Source organism: Chelonia mydas, chromosome 1 (genome assembly GCF_015237465.2).
Source record: "Chelonia mydas isolate rCheMyd1 chromosome 1, rCheMyd1.pri.v2, whole genome shotgun sequence".
In the NCBI taxonomy this organism is placed as follows: Eukaryota; Metazoa; Chordata; order Testudines; family Cheloniidae; genus Chelonia; species Chelonia mydas.
Window position 1 is genome coordinate 263,924,963 of NC_057849.1, and position 18,582 is coordinate 263,943,544.

The 18,582-nt window shown below is 38.6% G+C and overlaps 1 protein-coding gene across 8 annotated transcripts in view; it reads right to left on the reverse strand.

The window, feature by feature from the left end:
- Window positions 1-18,582, reverse strand: part of APAF1 (apoptotic peptidase activating factor 1) — an 88,285-nt gene that overhangs the window by 41,198 nt on the left and 28,505 nt on the right. For 6 of the 8 annotated variants that reach the window (XM_037884506.2, XM_043545530.1, XM_037884515.2 and 3 more), the window contains 6 exons: window positions 17,999-18,130; window positions 14,932-15,045; window positions 14,104-14,288; window positions 11,499-11,625; window positions 3,176-3,301; window positions 2,085-2,216 (listed from right to left, as the gene is read on the reverse strand). In XM_037884506.2, the coding sequence (XP_037740434.1) occupies window positions 2,085-2,216; window positions 3,176-3,301; window positions 11,499-11,625; window positions 14,104-14,288; window positions 14,932-15,045; window positions 17,999-18,130 (816 nt within the window). Of the gene's footprint in view, window positions 1-2,084; window positions 2,217-3,175; window positions 3,302-9,049; window positions 9,123-11,498; window positions 11,626-14,103; window positions 14,289-14,785; window positions 14,866-14,931; window positions 15,046-17,998; window positions 18,131-18,582 lie in introns of those variants that run through there. The other 2 variants (XM_043545543.1, XR_005223156.2) reach the window with 2 other exon arrangements.

Consider the following 18,582-nt stretch of genomic DNA (forward strand, 5'->3'; position numbering starts at 1 on the left):
GAGCAGTTTATTAACAATTCCTAAACTCAATCTGATCCCCTCAAATAGTCTTACATCCTATTAATGTACTCTACTGAATCCACCCTTAATGACCTGCTAACTAAATCAAAAGGACACTATAATTTTTCTTTGTCTGCTGACTTCTGAACTTTTTGATATCACTCTCCTCATTTCTCTGAGTCTATGATCTCTCTCAATTCTCATCCTAACTGGCCTTTCAGCATTACCTTTAGCAGCTCTTCTTTCTTCCTTTTGTCCTTTGTATTGGCACTACCTAGGTTTCTGCCCTTGGTCTTCTCTAGTGCATCAGACAAGATATTTTAAGAGTGACTTGGTAATTTTGGGTGCCCAATTTGAGATACCTTAAAAGGGCCTGAATTTTTAATAAGTGGGTTGGTGTTGAGCAGTTTTTGAAAAAATCAGGTCCCTTTAAGGTATCTCAAAAATTGAGGCATACAAAGTCACTAGTCACATGAAAATCTTGGCCACTATCCTAACACCTCATCCATTCCCATGGTTATTACTACTTTTATAGAGGAAACATCTAAATCTATCACTCCAGCCTGTCCCAAATGGTCATACTTCACATCTCAAGAGTCCCCTCAGACATATCCTCTAAGACAGAGGTGGGCAAACTACGGCCTGCGGGCCACATCCGGCCCGTGGGACCATCCTGCCTGGCCCCTGAGCTCCTGGTCCAGGAGGCGAGCCCCCAGCCCCTCCCCCCCGCAGTGAGCTCCTGGGGCAGTGCAGCTACAGATCCTGGCCGGACCCGGTGCTCTGTGCTGCACGGCTGCCTGTCCTGGTGCAGCCGCGCTGCCAGCCACCAGTGTTCCAGGCAGTGCAGTAAGGAGGCAGGGAGAGGCGGGCAAGGGGGTGTTTGGGGGTCGTGGGCGGGGGTGTGGATAGGGGTCGGGGCAGTCAGAGGACAGGGAACAGGGTGGTTGAATGGGGGCAGGGGTCCTGGGGGGGCCCCCATCAGGAAGGGGAGGGTTTGGATGGGGCGGCGGAGGGCCGTCAGGGGACAGGGAGGGGTGGATGGGGCAGGGGTCTTGGGGGAGCCGTCGGGGGCAAGAAGCAGGAGGGGGTCGGATACAGGGCGGGGGGCGGGCCATGCCTGGCTGTTTGGGGAGGCACAGCCTCCCCTAATCAGCCCTCCATACAATTTCAGAAAGCCGATGCGGCCCTCAGGCCAAAAAGTTTGCCAGCCCCTGCTCTAGGATGTCCAAGTACAATCTTAAACACAGTCTCTCCAAAACTGAATCTCTTCTAATCTCTGTCATTTGACTCTCATCTCTGTCAACAACTACTATTTACTATCAATTCTTATTTTCTGCAACCCAGGTGTCACCTGATTCGTCCATCTCTTTCTCATTTCCAGGCTCTTAAGTCATTTGGTTCCTCTTTTTATTATAGTTATAATCCAATGCAATAGCTAAAATAATCTTCCACGCATTGGTCATTTTTGCCTTAATTACTACAGTTTACCTGTCTGATATTTTTGATTCACTTCTTCCACCCACTGCTCCCAATCATTCCAAAATGCAGTTGCTAAAAACATCTATTTCTCTTGCTACTTCACCATAACCCTCTTCCTCCTTGAGCCTCTTCAATAGCTTTTTGTACACTCTGACATCTAAGGAAGGATCAGGATCTTGAATTAGAAGATCATACATAATCTTTCCTTCTCCAAACTTTCTGCTCTTATCACTACTCCATTCCCAATCTTTTCCATTAGCCTTTTCCCAAACTCTCATTTTCATACCTTTTAGCATATTGTCCCCTACTGCTGGGGAAGCATCCTTGTTCTCTTCAGCTAAGTGCCACTCCACCTTCTCGGCAGCCCCTGTAAAAACCCACTTCTAAGAATTCTACCTACCTTCTGATGAATTATCACTATATTCTTCCTTACCTGCATTGTTGTCATGTGTTGTGTCATATGTTTGTCTTATCTAATAACTTACAGAGTCAGCTTTTTGAGTCAAGGAACTTGTTTTAAGGTGTTTATAAAGTGCATGTACACTTACAACAATTCATTTTTAATAGTAAGCAGCATAAAAATAATCTCAGCATTTCCCACTTACTTTGACGTAAGTATCATTTGAGCAGGTGGCTAAGAGAAGTTGATCATTTGTGTTGTTAAACTGGCAGCAGTTGACCTGTTCTACATGTTCTTCGTATACCTGTACAAGCTGACCTGTTCTTGAGTTCCAGATCTAAACAGAATTGATTTAAACAACTAAAAAAAACTGTTTGAAATATATTCTATACAGTTATTAAAAACAACAGGGTGTGTTTTTGTTGGATATTTTTTACAACTATGCTGGAACATTTAATATAAATTAAATGCACTTTTCTCATAAGTTTGTAACTATTTAACAGTATTTCTCCCAGTAATATTTGAAAGAAGATGGGGAAAATGTGAAATTTTTACATTAAAAATGAAAAATATTGTTATGTCCAAGTAATAACAATTTGTGGCTAAGAGAGGAAAATAGAGGATGCTTTTAAAAATAACAGTGGTCTGACAATAAGCTTTTACTAAAAATATGATCACAACAAGATGCTTGGAACTATCTTTTCACATCAATTCACTCTTGCCAAAATATAGTCTTAGGGTATTACTAAAATGGACAGGCCAGCACCTTGTTGAAACATTTGAAAAACCGAGGTGACTTTAGAAAACATTCTTGAGTAAAAGATCCGAGTGTCATATATGATCCTACTACAATACTAAAGAAATATATAGAAGTAGCCTAAAAAACCAAACAAGACAAACAGAAGCAAGTGAAACAATACCGGCAACAAGCATGAAGGAAGTTATTATGATACTGATGTCACTCATGTTGTAATGATTCTGTTCACACACTCAGATATTATTATGCTCCAGTCAGACTGCAGAATCATCTTATAAGAGAATATGATAGTAAATTATGCTTTACACAAAACTATGCTTTACATTAAGCACATCTAAAATAAAAGCATGTCATTTAAAAATATTTTCAAGTTGAAAAACAGTACCTATAATACTTGTTCTCCACATCAGGAGAACAAAAGATCTTAAAATCAGGAGAACAAAAGATCTTAAAATTGGTTCAAGTTAAATTGGTTCAAGTTTAGAAACAGAATTACTTGTTCTACTCTGAGGAAAAAGTGCTCACCACCATTGCCTTACCTTCACTTTTTTATCCACTGAACAAGTTGCAACAAATCTGTCATCTACAGAGAAAGTGCAGCAAAGTACTTCATCATCATGAGCCTTTATTTCCAGAAGTTTCTCTCCACTTTTCGCTTTAAACACCTACATGGGAAGAATATAACACACACTGGAATCTTAGGCCTACAGTACTCTGAGCTAATTTCAAAATACTCTACGAGGCATAAAATTGCTCTGTTGTCAATTTTCTTATTTCAAGCGTTCCTTATAATAAAGGGAAAATTGTCAAATAGTTCAGGCTACATTTTTTTTACCTTGAAAATGTTTATAATCTCATTGAATGCGTGCCCAGAATTTTAAATATCTATTCTTTACAAAGTTGGAGCTCAGATCAGAGACCACAGGAACAATAAGAATGTCCCTGAAGTGCTAAAAGTGAAATCTGGGGAGGGTTATAATTATTCTTAAAAATATTATCACAGGTTACAATTTAGGCTTGAGATGAAAAATTTAAACAGTGATGGGAAGATTGTGTGTGTGGTGACAGACGAATTAAAAAAATATGAAAATAAATTTGTCTTTGGGTACAATTGTGTTTCTATTCAGGTTCTTCACTATTTAGTGTACAAAATTTTGAATGTATAAAGGACACAATCACTTGGTTGTCAAATAGTAGTAGTATTTTAATTTTAAATCCCAAAGACAAAAAAAAATTATATATTAATATTTTTTCCTTTTATCCTCCATGTGGATAACTGTTTGCTGGAGTCTATGTTAAAATGAGGAATTCTAGGTCTATAGATCACGAGAATCAGATTACTTGGACATATTAAGGACCTTTTCAAGAAACAAATAATGATTTTGAGGAAGAAGGGGAGACACTTCAAAGTCTGATCAAGGAAGACCCTACAATATTTCATTCCTGAGTTTCCCTGACTCAGAATGGGAAGAAGTGGGGGAAGAAGAAACCATATCCTTCCACCATCTTGCCAAACATTCTCATATTTACTTTTATGATAATGCAGAACCCTTGCTTAATCTAAACTACACTTCCCTACTCAGAGCTATTAATCCTCAACAAAAGATTGTTCAAGGGAATTTTGAGATGCCAACTAAAGCAGGACCAAAGTAATTTAAATTTGGCTTTTCTATGTTTTCCCTTTCTTGTTGCGTTGAAAGGGAATAAGAATGACAATGAAACAGATTTTAAAAAATAATCTAATAATGAATATTATGTTTAAGGTGCAAGGAAATCAGAATTTGTAATAAATTCTGAAAATTTGGATTTCCCAAATCTAAAGACCACCATATTTTGGTTTCAGACAAGATCTTTAGGTAATGGTTGTGGTGGAGGGTACCTGAAGAGTAGTGTATTTCCAATTTTTAAAAAACCTTTTCCGTAGTATTATTTAATAAGGAATAGAATAATTATCAGCAAAATTTAGGCAAGTTCCCTTTCAAAGGCTATTTTATTCCATACACAGCTACATTTTCCCTCCACTACACTGAGGGACAGGGACAAGAAACAGGCAAAAGATGCTGAAGAGAGGAATGAGATAGCCAGGGACTGGAACCTGAGGAAAAATGGGAGGATGATGCACAGAGGACTGCGAGAGAACATACAACAGATTCATACCAATACCAGGAAGAGACAGGTCTATGTTATGTGGGACTCCATACTCAGATGAAACAAAAGGGCTGTGACCAGACCAGATCCAGAGGACAGAAGAGTGTGCAGTCTCCCAGGAGCAAGGATATGAGATGTGGACGTGAGGCTGAAGATGATCCTGATGCGAGTGGGGAAAAATCCACTGATTGTGCTGCATGTCAGGATAAATGACTCTGCTAGATACCGATTGGAATAGATCAAGGAAGACTACGCTCGACTGGGTAAGGCGCTTAAAGAAGCGGAAACTCAGGTGATTTTCAGCAGAATAACTCCAGTTCCTAGAGAAGGAGAGCGAAGGTGTAACAAGATAATAAAGGTAAACAGATGGGTCAAGGACTGGGCTAGGAGGAAGGTTATGGGATGATCGACCACTGGAAGGCATTTACAGAAATAGTGTTGAACTCAACTGAGGGACTCCACTTGAGTACCTGAGATATTAACGTTCTGGGCTCAAGGCTGGCATGACTGGTAAAGGCTTTAAACTAGGAGATGAGGGGAGAAGGTTGGGAAAAACATGTGAATCTCCATGCTTGGTTTCAATACATAGGAGCTGCAAAATCAGCTAATGGAAGATATAACAAGAGATAATGGAACACCACAAGCTAGAAAACTGGATGAGGTCTGAGGGAAACTGGAATGCTTGTACACAAATGCAGCGAGTCTGGGCAAAAAAATAGAGGAACTAGAACTACAGGTGCAGGTCAAACCAGTTATTAGAGGGATTACAGAAACCTCGTGGAATAGCACTCATGACTGGAACATAGGTATTGAAGTGTATGCACTGTTTAGAAGAGATGAGAACAAAGGTAAAGGTGGTGGGGTAGCACTGTATGCCAATGAAGCAGTAAACTGTAAAGACATACGAATAGTATGGACAAAACAGAATCTGTCTGGGTCAAAATCACTTTGGGGAAGGATTGTGAAAGAGGTTTTATTGGGATAGTGTTAGAGGTCTGCTATACATCCCAGGGTCAGATTCGTATATGAATAGTAATGTATCTAATATTATTAGAGAAATAAATACTAGGGTTGTCAAGCGATTAAAAAAATTCATCATGATTAACTGCAGTTTTAATTGCACTGTTAAACAATATTAGAACACCATTTATATAAATTTTTGGTGGATTTTCTATATTTTCAAATATAGGGTCAGGGCTGGGCTCTCTGGGATTCAGCCCTGCTCAGGACTCCAGCCCCCGGTGGGGTGTGGAGCTCCAGCCCCCATTCTGCCCAGGAAACTGCATGCTGGGGCTGCTCCAGCCCTGCCGTCACCTCTAGTGCTAGCCTGCTTCAGCCCCTCCGCCGCCTGTGAAGCGGCAGGCTGAGCTGCTCCAGTCCCCTACTGCCCAGGATGCTGTGGGCTGGGGCTGCTCGAGTATCTCCGCTGGCTCCAGAGCTGTGGGCTGGGGCTTCAGCCTCCTGCTGGGGATGCCACCTGCCCCGCCTGCAGGTATATGATTGACACCCTTTAAAAAAATGAATGCATTAATTTTGCTTTCAGTTAATCACAGACGTTAACTGCAATTAATTGACAGCCTTAACAAATACTTTTGGGAATTGTGTCATAATGGGAAACTAACTTCCTGGATACAGATTGGAGAATAAATGCTACTAAGACTGGTTGGGCTCAGTTATTCTGCGATGTGATAGATGACAGTTTTCTTCATCAAATCCTCACTGAACCACAAGAGGTGATGCAATTTTAGATTTGGATTTAATAAGTAATGAGGACGTCATAGAAGAGCTGGTCGTAGAAATAACGTTGGTTTGAGTGATCACGAGTTGATTCAGGTTACATTAAATGGAAGTATAATCAAAACCATATTGTCAACTATGATATTTTATTTCAAAAGGCCAAATTTTGGAAAGTTAAGGGAATTAGTTAAAGGAGGCAGCTGGATTGAAGAACTCAAGGACTTAAATGCAGAAGAGCCTTGAAATTTCTTCAGATGAACTATACAAAAACTATGCTAAATTTTCAACCTAAGAAAGAGGGAAAAAACTTGTAGGGAAAGGCTCAGACTCAGATCAGCTGGATGAATAACCACCTCAAGGTGATTATTAGGAGTAAGAAGAGAGCCTATAGGAAATGGAAAAAGGGGCTGATCAGCAAAGAAAGCTGGAAGTTTACAAAATGTAGGAATAAAGTGAGAATTGCAAAGTCAAGCTTAATTAGCGCTTGCCAAGGAAAATTAAATTGAGGGTTTTTTTAATAAAAATATAGATATAAATAAAAAGAATAAGGAAGGATGAGTTTGGGCTGCTATGCAGTGTAGATGGGAAGAAGATTAAAGATAATCTAGGTATTGCCCCAAAACTAAATTAATACTTTGCCTCAGTTTTCCATTACTATGATCATATGGAACATGCATATGAAAGCAGTATGGATGATGAAAATGAGTGTCTAGAAATAGAAATGACCACATCTGAGTTGCAAGAAAACTTAAAGATCTTAATGCACTCAAATTAGGGAGACTGGACAATTTCCATCCCAGAATACTAAAAGAACTGGCACATGAGATTGCTAGTCTGGTAGTAAGGATTTATAATACATCTATCTATTGAGGGGTCATACCACATGACTGGAATATTGCTAACATCTGTATTTAAGAAAGGGAAAAAATGTGATCCAGGCAATTACAGACCTATTGGTCTGACCTCAATAGTACGCAAGGTTTTAGAGCAAATTATGAAGGAAAGAATAATTAAATTAATCAAACTAAATGGTAAAAAGGATGCATTGCAACATGGATTTACCAAAGGTAAACTATGTCAGACTAACATGATTTCCTTCTTTGGGAAAAGAAACGATTTTTTAGATAAAGGAAGTGCAATATAGCTAATATATTTGGACTACAGTAAAGTATTTGACATGGTACCACATGGGAAATTAGTAGATAAATTAGAGAAGACGAGGCTGAGTACAAGCATTGAAAGGTGAAAAAGGAATTGGCTAAAGGGGAGAAAGCAATGGATTGTGCTGAATAGTGAACGATGGGACTGGAGAGAGGTTACTAGCAGATTTCCTCAAGGACAAAATGATTCAATATTTTTATTAATAACTTTGGCATAAGAAGTAGGAGTGTGTTAATTACATTTGCTGATAATACAAAGTTGGCAGGTATTGTCAATACAGAAAAATTTCAATGACCTTAAAGACTGAAGTTAGTATTTACGATGGATTTCTGTCACAAGTGCAACGTCATGCACGAGGGGTCTAATAATAAGAATTTCTCCTACAAGCTGGGGGCTCATCAACTGGAAGTGACAGAAGAGGCACGAGACCTGGACATGTAAGTCCATCACAGGATGACTGAGCCACCAATGTGTCATGGCTCTGAAAAAAAAGACAAAATGTGATCCTAGGATGTATTAGGCAATGCATTCCCAGTAGAGATAGAGAAGTATTAATGCCATTGTACAAGACATTGGTAAGACCTAATTTGGAATACTGTGTACAATTTGGTCACCCACATTCAAAAAAGATTAATTTAAACTGGAATAGGTGCAGAGAAGGATGATCAGAGGAATGGAGCATCTAACTAATGAGAGAAAACTGGAAGAGCTTGCGGGGGTAAATACCAGGGAGAGTGAATAGCTGTTTAAGCTAGAGGACAATTTTGGCACAAGAACATATGGGTATATACTGGTCATGCACAAGTTCAGGCTGGAAAATAAGAGGGTTTCTAACCATAAGAGCAGTCAGGTTCTGGAACAGCCTCCCAATAGAAGTTGTGGAGGGAAAACAACTTAGTTAGTTTTACAAGAGAGCTGGATAAATTTATATGGCGGTTTTGCTTATGATGGTGGGGGACAAGGGTCAACAGACCTGGGGCTCACTCATGTTCCTAAAAGTTAATGCTTCAGGGTTTTAGCCAGCTGCCTGCAGGGGGATTCCCCTCCACTAATGTATTCTGAGAGGTTTTTTTATCTGCTTCCTATAACATATCATGGATGGCCACAACTAGAGATGGGACACTAAGCAGGGTGGGCCAGGGCTCTGAGGTGGCAGCAAGCACTCACTCTCTCTCAGGAGCTTGGCTGGCTGGTTCTTGCTCATATGCGCAGGGTCTAACGGATCAGCATTTGTGGGGTCAGGAAGGAATTTTCCCCCAAATCAGATGACCAGTGACTGTGGGGAATTTTCGCCTTCCTCTGCAGCATGTAAATATGAGTCACTTGCCAGTATTATCTGAGTATTTCTCACTTAATCATTTCTTTACCATTGCAGGGGCCTCAAGCACTGGTGTACCTTGTTCCCTCCTGTTCTCTTTCTGTGGCAAACAGTCTAGCCTCCTATTAGGGGATAGCCGTGTCAGTCTGTATCCACAAAAACAAGGAGTCTGGTGGCACCTTAAAGACTAACAGATTTATTTGGGCCTTAGCTTTCATGGGTAAAACACTACTTCTTCTGATGTAGTCTAGTCTCCTGTGGGTCTCATTTCCATTGTTGGGTTTAGTGTGAGAGTGCTGGGTAATCTAGTGGTCCCTTCTGTCTTGAACTTTATGACTGACATTTTTTAAGAGAAATTTGTACTCTTTCACTAATAAAGCCATTAACTACGGAAGCACAGCATAATGACATCAGCAAAGCAAAACAAACAGTACATGCACAAGCTATTTTCTGAACTGGATGTCATCAGGCTTTGGTAGTAGCAGCCAGCAAATAAAAACAACAATATACAGTATATTAAATATCTACATTAACTGTGTATAACCAGAAACTAACACACACACCTAGGAATTAAGATGAATATTCAACTTAGTAAGAATCCAAAAGGATAAAGAAGGTTTGCAAAAAAGTTACTCATTACCCTTATCTTTGGCTGTCTGGAATACGTACACCTTACTGGGGTACTGGTTGACTGACAGCTAGCATTCTAGAGAGCTGGCTGGCTCCCTCTAGGCAGACTACTGATAAACTGGCATCAGTCATCTTTCCTCGGTTTTCCTTTTTGGAAGTTCCCCTCACCCAGCTTCTGATTGCAAGCCGTCCTCTTATGTCCCAATTTTTACTCTAATCGCATCTCCCATTTCTGGAGCTCATTCTACCACCACCCCTTCACTAACATTGGGTTGATAAAATATTTTATGCAAAAGTGGTGAGAACAGTTTAAATGTCTACATATAGTTTTACAATTTCCATACAGATAACTGGTACTAACCAGTACAGGGCTCCTCCAGCACTGGCAAACTAAATTTCAGTTTTTAGGAAGGTTAATAGGCAAAGCATTTTTGTGTGAGGTTAATTTAGGCCTGGTTGACACTTAAAAATTAGATCAACATAGTTATGTGTAGAATAAATATGAAATTAAAGAATTAGAGTTAGCTTAAGTTTGGTTAAGAAAATGTGTTGTAAAGAAAGGCCCTGACTAGCAAGCAGAAGGAAAGCCTTGAAAACAATGAATTATAAGGCCAAAATGAATGGAGTAGAGAGGATGTCTGGTTCAAAAAATAATTAAATGAGATGAGGGAGTTTCTAAAAAGAAGGCCTCTGACCAATAAGGGTGACTGAAGATGGTTTTAAATAAGACAAAGAGAATGCGTCTTTAAAAGGAGGCAACATGGACCTTCCCACCCCACATACCAGTGTTATCTTAAAAGTAAAGCCTATCTGAACCCAGGTGCAACAAAAAAGCTGTTGGTCAGCAGGAAGGAGGGGAAGAGAAAAGGAGGGAAAAAAAGATTGTAAATCTTATCTGGATTAAAATTGAAAATTAGAATCAATGGCCTCAAATTAGGTGTTAACTAAAGAGGTATTTGGCTATGACATCATTTGTTTGTTGAAGGGAATAAAACTGGTTTGTTTTTTTTTTAAATTTTAAGGCTCTCTGTCAGACCATGCTAGAGCACACCAGGATGAGATGGGTTTTCCCTAGGTCTGGTCTATTTGTCAGCATACTGACCACATGCTTATGAATACTTTGTTACTGTGTCGGATACATTGATGGCTTATTTTTAGGCTGTTAGCCATGTTTAGAGCAATTGTATAAAATGTATAAAATATAAAATACGTGACCTTTAGACTTAAAGGAATTTATGGTTACATTAGTGTCTGGTGGTCTCACATTATATTAATAATTGTAGTATTATTAATAAATTCCACCACTATGTCACTCAGGGCTGTGAAAAATTTAATCCCCTGACCACCATAGTTAGGTGGACCTAACCCTCTGTGCAGCCATGGCTAGGTTAATAGAAGAATTCTTCCATCAGCCTAGCACTTCCTCTCAGAGAGGTGGATTAACTACATCAATGGAAAAATCCTGTCCTTTACTACAGAGGCACAACTGCAGCACCATAGTTGTGCCGTTACAGATGCTGTATTGCAGATGTGCCCTGAGGCAAAATGATCCGGGGGTGTACTTAAAGAAAAAACAAACAATCTCTAGATTACATTGGCTATAGCTGAGTTTAGGGGATATTAACCCTTGAACCATATAATCCTATATCCTTCTGAATAAAAAGATGACTCAAAATAAGTTATACAGTTAAAATAATTTAGGCACCATTGTCTATATCCTTTTGAATTATTTTCCCCCTGAAGTACTCTAGTTTCTTGGCATCCTTGTCTAGTAAAACAAAAATAGAAAAACTTAAGTACTATTTTGTCTGGATTGTCATATTATATATATTTATTTATTTTAGTTTGGTTACATTTATGTATTTTACCTGTAAGGTTTTATCAGCACCACAAGAAGCTATTCTCTGTCCATCCTTGGAAAAACACGCATGATAAACTGCATCTGTATGGGGACGGACAACCAAACGGGAGAGGTTCTTCATGGATTTTTTATTTCTACAACACAGAAATAATAGTCAATGATTTAAGAAAAATACTAATAAATGAGGTTTCTTCTTTCAATCTAATCCACACACAAAATGCCTGTACATCTATGTTTTGCAGAGCACTTTAATATCTTTCACTTTTGTCTTCCAGATTTCAGGGCATAAGAGTAACGTATATTGCAACCTGCCACATGCATTATAAGGGCTCGGATAGCTATATGATCTGATCATCCAAAAGTGGGATAACGTTTGTATGAAGAGTTAACAATCACCTACGTGTTAAGTTGCTGCTCACTAGTAGGGCACTTTCCTTCCAAAAGTGTATTTAGGACAAGTATAGAATCACAGACGTATAGGACTGGAAGGGACCTCAATAGGTCATCTAGTCCAGGCCCCTGCACTCAAGGCAGGACTAAGTAATAACTAGACCATTCCTGACAGGTGTTTGCCTAACTTATTCTTAAAAATCTCCAATGACTGATATTCCACAACCTCCCTAAGCAATTTATTCCAGTGCTTAATTACACTGACAGTTAGGAAGTTTTCCCTAATGTCCAACCTAAGCCTACCTTGCTGCAATTTAAGCCCATTGCTTCTTGTCCTATCCTCAAAGGTTAAGAACAACAATTTTTCTCCCTCCTCCTTGTAACAACCTCTTATGTACTTGAAAACAGTTATGTCCCCCGTCAGTCTTCCAGATTAAACAAATCTAATTTTTTTCAGTTTTTCCTCATAGGTCATGTTTTATAGACCTTTAATCATTTTTGTTGATCTCCTCCGGACTTTCTCCAATTTGTCCATATCTTTACTGAAATATGGCACTCAGAACCAGACAAAATACTCCAGTTGAGATCTTAGTGCTGAATAGAGTGGAAGAATTACTTCTCATGTCTTGCTTACAACACTCCTGCTAATACATCCCAGAATGATGTTCACTTTTTTTTTTGCAAGTGTTATGCTGTTGATTGTCATTTAGCTTGTGATCCACAATAACCCTCAGATCCCTTTCCACAGTACTCCTTCCAAGGAAGTCATTTCCCATTTTTCAGAGTAACAGCCGTGTTAGTCTGTATTCGCAAAAAGAAAAGGAGTACTTGTGGCACCTTAGAGACTAACCAATTTATTGGTTAATCTCTAAGGTGCCACAAGTACTCCTTTTCTATTTCCCATTTTGTATGTGTGCAATTGAATGTTCCTTCCTAAGTGGAGTACTTTGCATTTGTCCTTATTGAATGTCAGACTATTTATTTCAGACAATGATCTGGACAAACATTTCTCTAGTTTGTCCAGATCATTTTGAATTTTAATCCTATCTTCCAAAGCATTTGCAATCCCTCCCATGTATGTCTTCTACGGGTGTTCACCTTCCTTCCCAAGACTTATCTCCATACATGTTACATTTTCTGTTTATATCTATCTATCTATCTTCTTATGGTTTCTTTCTATATCTACATGAATTACTGTTTTCAGCACTAAGAACCAAACCTTGCAGTCTACAGTTTAGGTATAGAAGTAAAAAACAACAACTACCTACTGTGATGGGGCAAGGCCAGATGGCCATAGAAAAGTAGTGGGAGATAGATATATTAGCTCCAGGCTAAACAAATCCTTGGTACCAGGATAAGTTAAATGGCAGCTGCTCCAGGTCAATTAAGATACCTGGGGCCAATTAAGAACTTTCCAGAAGGCAGGGAGAACACTAGGTTGATTGGGACACCTGAAGCCAATCAGTGACTGGCTGAAACTAATTAAAAGCCTCCCAGTTAGTCAGGTGGGGGTGGATGTCAGGACTGTAGGAGGAAGTTGTGGCTGTTGGAGAGACTGAGCAGTACTCACCATATCAGGCACAAGGAAGGAGGCCCTGAGGTAAGGGTGAAGTGGAGCCTGAGGAAGTGGGGGCTGCTGTGGGGAAGTAGCCCAGGGAATTGTATGTGTCATGTTTCTAAAAGGTCAGCTACTATAGATGATACTATTAGGGTCCCTGGGCTGGAGCCCAGAGTAGAGGGTGGGCCCAGGCTCCCCCCTTCCACCGCCCCCCCCCCATTAATCACTGAGACTGGAAGACAACAGAGACTGTGCAAGGGAGGATAGCTTCTCCTCACCTCCCTTGCTGGCTTATGATGAAAATGGCTCAGTAGACTGTGACCCTTGTCTCTAGAGAGAGAAGGGTTACGTGGAGGGTCACAGTAAGCCTCTCAGGCTAGCGAAATCTACCAAGAAACACGGGACCCACGGAGACAAGGACACAGCTTTGTCACACTACCCACCCCAACTGAATTAACTTGCCATATTATCTTTTTGGCCTTTTTGAAATAATTTTTAGATTTACAATTCCTCAAATAGCTGCATTTCTTTTTCTTATCAAAATCATTATCCTCTCTAAAAGTGTTTGTGGATTAATTGTACATAGAAAATAGTTTTCAGAAGAGTTGTTTAGTTTCCCAGTATACAAGAAACCAGTGTATCAAGACAGTTTGTAACTACTTACATCCATTCCAGGTAAAATGCTCCTTTAACAATTTCTTGCTGAGCTTGCAGTTTAGCTTGTTGATACACTTCTGAAGTCTCTGGTTGACACAGCCCTAACTGTATGATGTTAGGAAATGGCTGCCTTCCAAGAAGGTGTCCGTTTAAAGACAGAAATTCCTGAAAGTTTTCACGTACTATGCTATCCTGTGAACAAAACAGGTATGTTTGATAATAGTCAGAACTGAACATGGACATTTTTCAAACATACTATTCATATTTTTGCAGCTTGCATAATAATTCTGATCTTTCAGAAGTGTAGTTTATATTTAGTCCTGGAGCAAACAGATTTAATAAAATGGAATATTTGGAAGTAACCTACGTATTACACTGATTCCCCCAAAATAATGGTCCAGACACCATCACTTTTACTCACAATGAGTAGTTCCTTAATCCCAAAACAGCTCTCAAAGTCAACCGGTTATTTTACCGAGCAAGGGTGACACAATCTGTCCCAACAGGATGTGGGGACTACAGGAACCCTACCAGTGTTACTTCTTACTAATTATAATTATTCAACATTTTTACAACCTCTACATAAATTATGATTTATTTATTTTCAGTCTTCACATTGACTATATACATTATGGTCTGTTACTCATCTACATATTAAATGTCCAAGAATTTATTTTTTCTTCCCCAACCTCTAGGCTTTACTGTAAGGCAACTCCATAGTTCACCACTCTTTCCTTTGGCCTCTAACCGATTAATTATTTTTAATAACCTGAAATCAAACAGAAAAACAGGGTCTGGTTAGAGACTATTAGTCATTTATCTTAAAGTAACATACCTTCTGATCCAATATATGGCTATATTCTACATATTCATGAATCAAATGGGCAGGCCCTACCAACTCTGTTTTTGCTTTTATCCAATCTAGAGAAAACATGAGAGCACAAAGCTCCTGTAAGAAAAAGAAATGAGTTTAACAAATATATATATGGAAAAAAGTTATTGCATATATAAAATTGTTGTCTAGCATTTTTTAAATGTGTACAGTAAAAATCAACATCCCTGTAAGGCTTCAAAGCTTAAATAGACTGACATCAAAGGAAAAAACCACCATATTAAAAGAAGCCACAAAAATCTAAAATTTATTACTGGCAAAGTTTAAGGACAGGCCTCATCAGTTATGAACACTTAAAGAGAGAGTCAGAGACAGCTATGTAAGATCCTGAAAGAGGGATCCTCAGCCAGAGCCTGAAGTCACTTAGTACTGTGACATATGGAAAGAGAGGAAGGATAAACTTTGCAAATATTAGTTTTAGTTAAATGTTCAAAAACAAGAATATAGTCCAACAGAATGTCCCACAAACATTGACAGAAGACTTTTTAAAGCTTTCACAGTCCTGAAAAAAATCAAAAGTATAACTACTATGCATAAAGCTGCCATTGCCAAACTTTAAAGCAGTTTCAGGGTAAAACAACTAGAACGGATGGAATAAATTCTGTCTAGCAAAAGGATGAAGCTGTTTCTAACATCACCTCTATTGTGCATTAATCTGATTACCCAAGAACACTACACTATATAAAACTAATTAGCTCTATTTTAGCAGAGAAGTTTATAACTTGAATAACTGGTCGACAGACTTTAATGCCCCTCCTACAGTAGCAAGTGTTACTGCCACTTCTAATCAGAGAAATTTTTATAATAGTTAGAGAGGAGGGGAAGGGAAATATTCCATCAAGTACGTGAGACTGAAAACCCTAACCACTTCTTTGAAGAATTTGAATGCCTTGTATCCCAGATATGGACACAGGACATCTTGTTTTGAATGTGTCCTAGCCAGCGAGTAACTGATCTTTAAAGAAATGTTCCATTACAAAAAATTAAAATGAAAAGTTATGAAAGTTATATTTTATGTAAATTACATATGGCTGACCAGCTGTTACTTTTTTCAGATTCAATCTCTTAGTAATCTTTTTCCAAGCATCCCCAATTTACCCTACCAGATTATTTTTGTTACTTTCTGGTAGCACCAGTCTAAGTGCTGTAGAAATGAAAGACAATCCTATGCTTCAAAGTTTACAACCTAAAAATAACAGAACAAAAAACCCTATAATTTCTTTTTTTTTAATGCTTGAGCACAAATGGAGTTTCAAGAGAATACAACATGAATAAGGACCCTGCAAACAAATGATCTCTTACTTATATTATACAAATAATTAGAAACCTAAAACCCAATGAAAACATTTCTAATTTTGAAACTGACAAAAGTTCAAAGCTCAAACAAAAAATGGGAGAAGCTGATGTAGTTTTCCATAAAGCGTCCCCTCCCATTTTTCATCCAATTATAGAGCTAACTGAAATTTTTCATATTTTGAAAAAAATACAAATAGGAAGAAAAAATTAAATGACAAAATTTCTCTTTTTGACCAGTGTCAAACAGAATACAAAACCCAGTAAGAAAGATAGATGAAGGCATCGATGTAGACATCCCCCAACTCCATAGCCACAGAATGGCTCACATACAACATAACAGAACTATGGTGAGAGCAAAAATTAAATCTGATGAGATAGTTAATCTAAACTATTTCCCCTCCCTCAGGATTTCCCCCTAGCCAAAACAAGCTACTTGTAATATAAGAAGGAAGCAGTATGGCGAATCCGAAGTATTTAAAAATCACAAGGTAGGTGTCCCAGTTCAGGACAACTGCACCTGTATTTCACTGCAGTGATCCATCAAGGGGCATGCATTCTCTGGTTTCCAGCTCCCCAGCTATTACCTGTCTTGGGTGGAGACCTGAGTCTCTCTCCCTTCTGACTAGGGTATTTCCAAGCTGCACAGTTCTCTGCCTTTACTGTATTATTCTCAGAAAGGGTCTCTGCCTAAGCAGGTTTGCTTACTTTCTCTTCAGAGAGTAATAACAGAGTGATTACCTAGAGTTATAAGTTACCACATAGCTCTTTCTATTTATTCCTAGGGCAAAGGCAGTAAAGTACAGAAAAAACATTAAAAACCATAAGCAAAACTACATGCATGCTAATAAGCTTACCAGAAATCAACCCAACTCCAACACGGGCTCTGTCAGGTGATTAGTCCTTAAAATGCACAAAAGGGTTTCTTCTGCGGCCACAAGTTCATAACAGACCCAGCCAGTAGGCCAAGTCCTTTGAATCCTTCCCTAAGGATTGGGGCCCTCTGGTGGACCAGTGGTCCTGCCCATTTGCTGGATCAAGGAGGCCCTGAGTCTGTTTGAAACCAGGCTATTTTATCCAAAAATCGTCTGTCTGTGGCTCCCTGGAAAATCCAGTTTGAACTAGTATATTCAAATCTCTCCAGTGCATGGCTTCAGAGTGATGATAATCAAAGGAATTACATTAGCATACCCCCTCCTCCTAGAGAAGTTGCATATAATCTCAACACCACAAATACCTGCATTTTTAATACAATGAACTACAACAACATTAATCTTAACTCAATGAGATTTAATTTAATTAATTAAAGTTTGTCCACAATATTGTCCTCTGTCATATTAGGCTCCCAAAAAATCATGAAATTTTAAAATAATAAAGTTGGGGTTCTTTTTATTTTTATTGGTTTTTGAGCCTTTAAGGTTCATGTTGTTAAGCTTTTCTCTGCAATTATGAGACAGCTAGAAAGTTACCTTTTTAAATGAACAAAGATTTTGGCATAACCACCTGATTCTAAGAGCTGGGGCTTGGTTTTTGTGTAAAAACACAATGACAACAACAAAAGCCAACAAAAATCAACCAACACCACACCAAATATTAAAAGACTTGCAATGAAATCACAGGATTTTTGCAACATTGAGGAAGAGACTTTTGTAGGATACAGTTATGTAGGGAGACAATATGTGGTTGTGGGAGAAAGGAGACGTGAGTCTGAACTTACATTCTGCATGTTGGCACTAGCCATGTGGTATGCTAGAAAGTTATACCAGTACATACAGTCCTCTTGAGCTGGAGTAGGTATATGTAGTTGATAATGTTTCATGTACTGATTTACTATCTTTTTATGCAGCTCCTGCAACAGCAATAAAATTTTCAATTAATACTATATCAAATCCTGGGCTAAAATATTTCTATTGGTTTTTGGTTTTAAAATATTGTATTGAATGAATTAACTCAAAATTTTAATTACCATTGCTATAAAATGTGCAAGAAGTGAAAAACATCTAAATTCACTAATCTGAAAGATTAATTTTTCTCCTGCAACATTTTTCCACAATATCTTTCGGGTAGTCCCACGTCTAAATCAGGACCATATTTTCACTAAAGGAAATCCCAAAGTTCTGGCAACATCACACCATATTTGTCAAACACTGTAAATGTATAAAACACTTTACAAAATAAAATCACTTTGATCACTGGATCACCAATTAAATCACCCCAGAGTAAGCCTGCAGGCCAAAGTTGTAAATTGACAGATTGTGGATGGGAAGAAGAGTGCATCAAGGCTAATTAACCAATTATCCA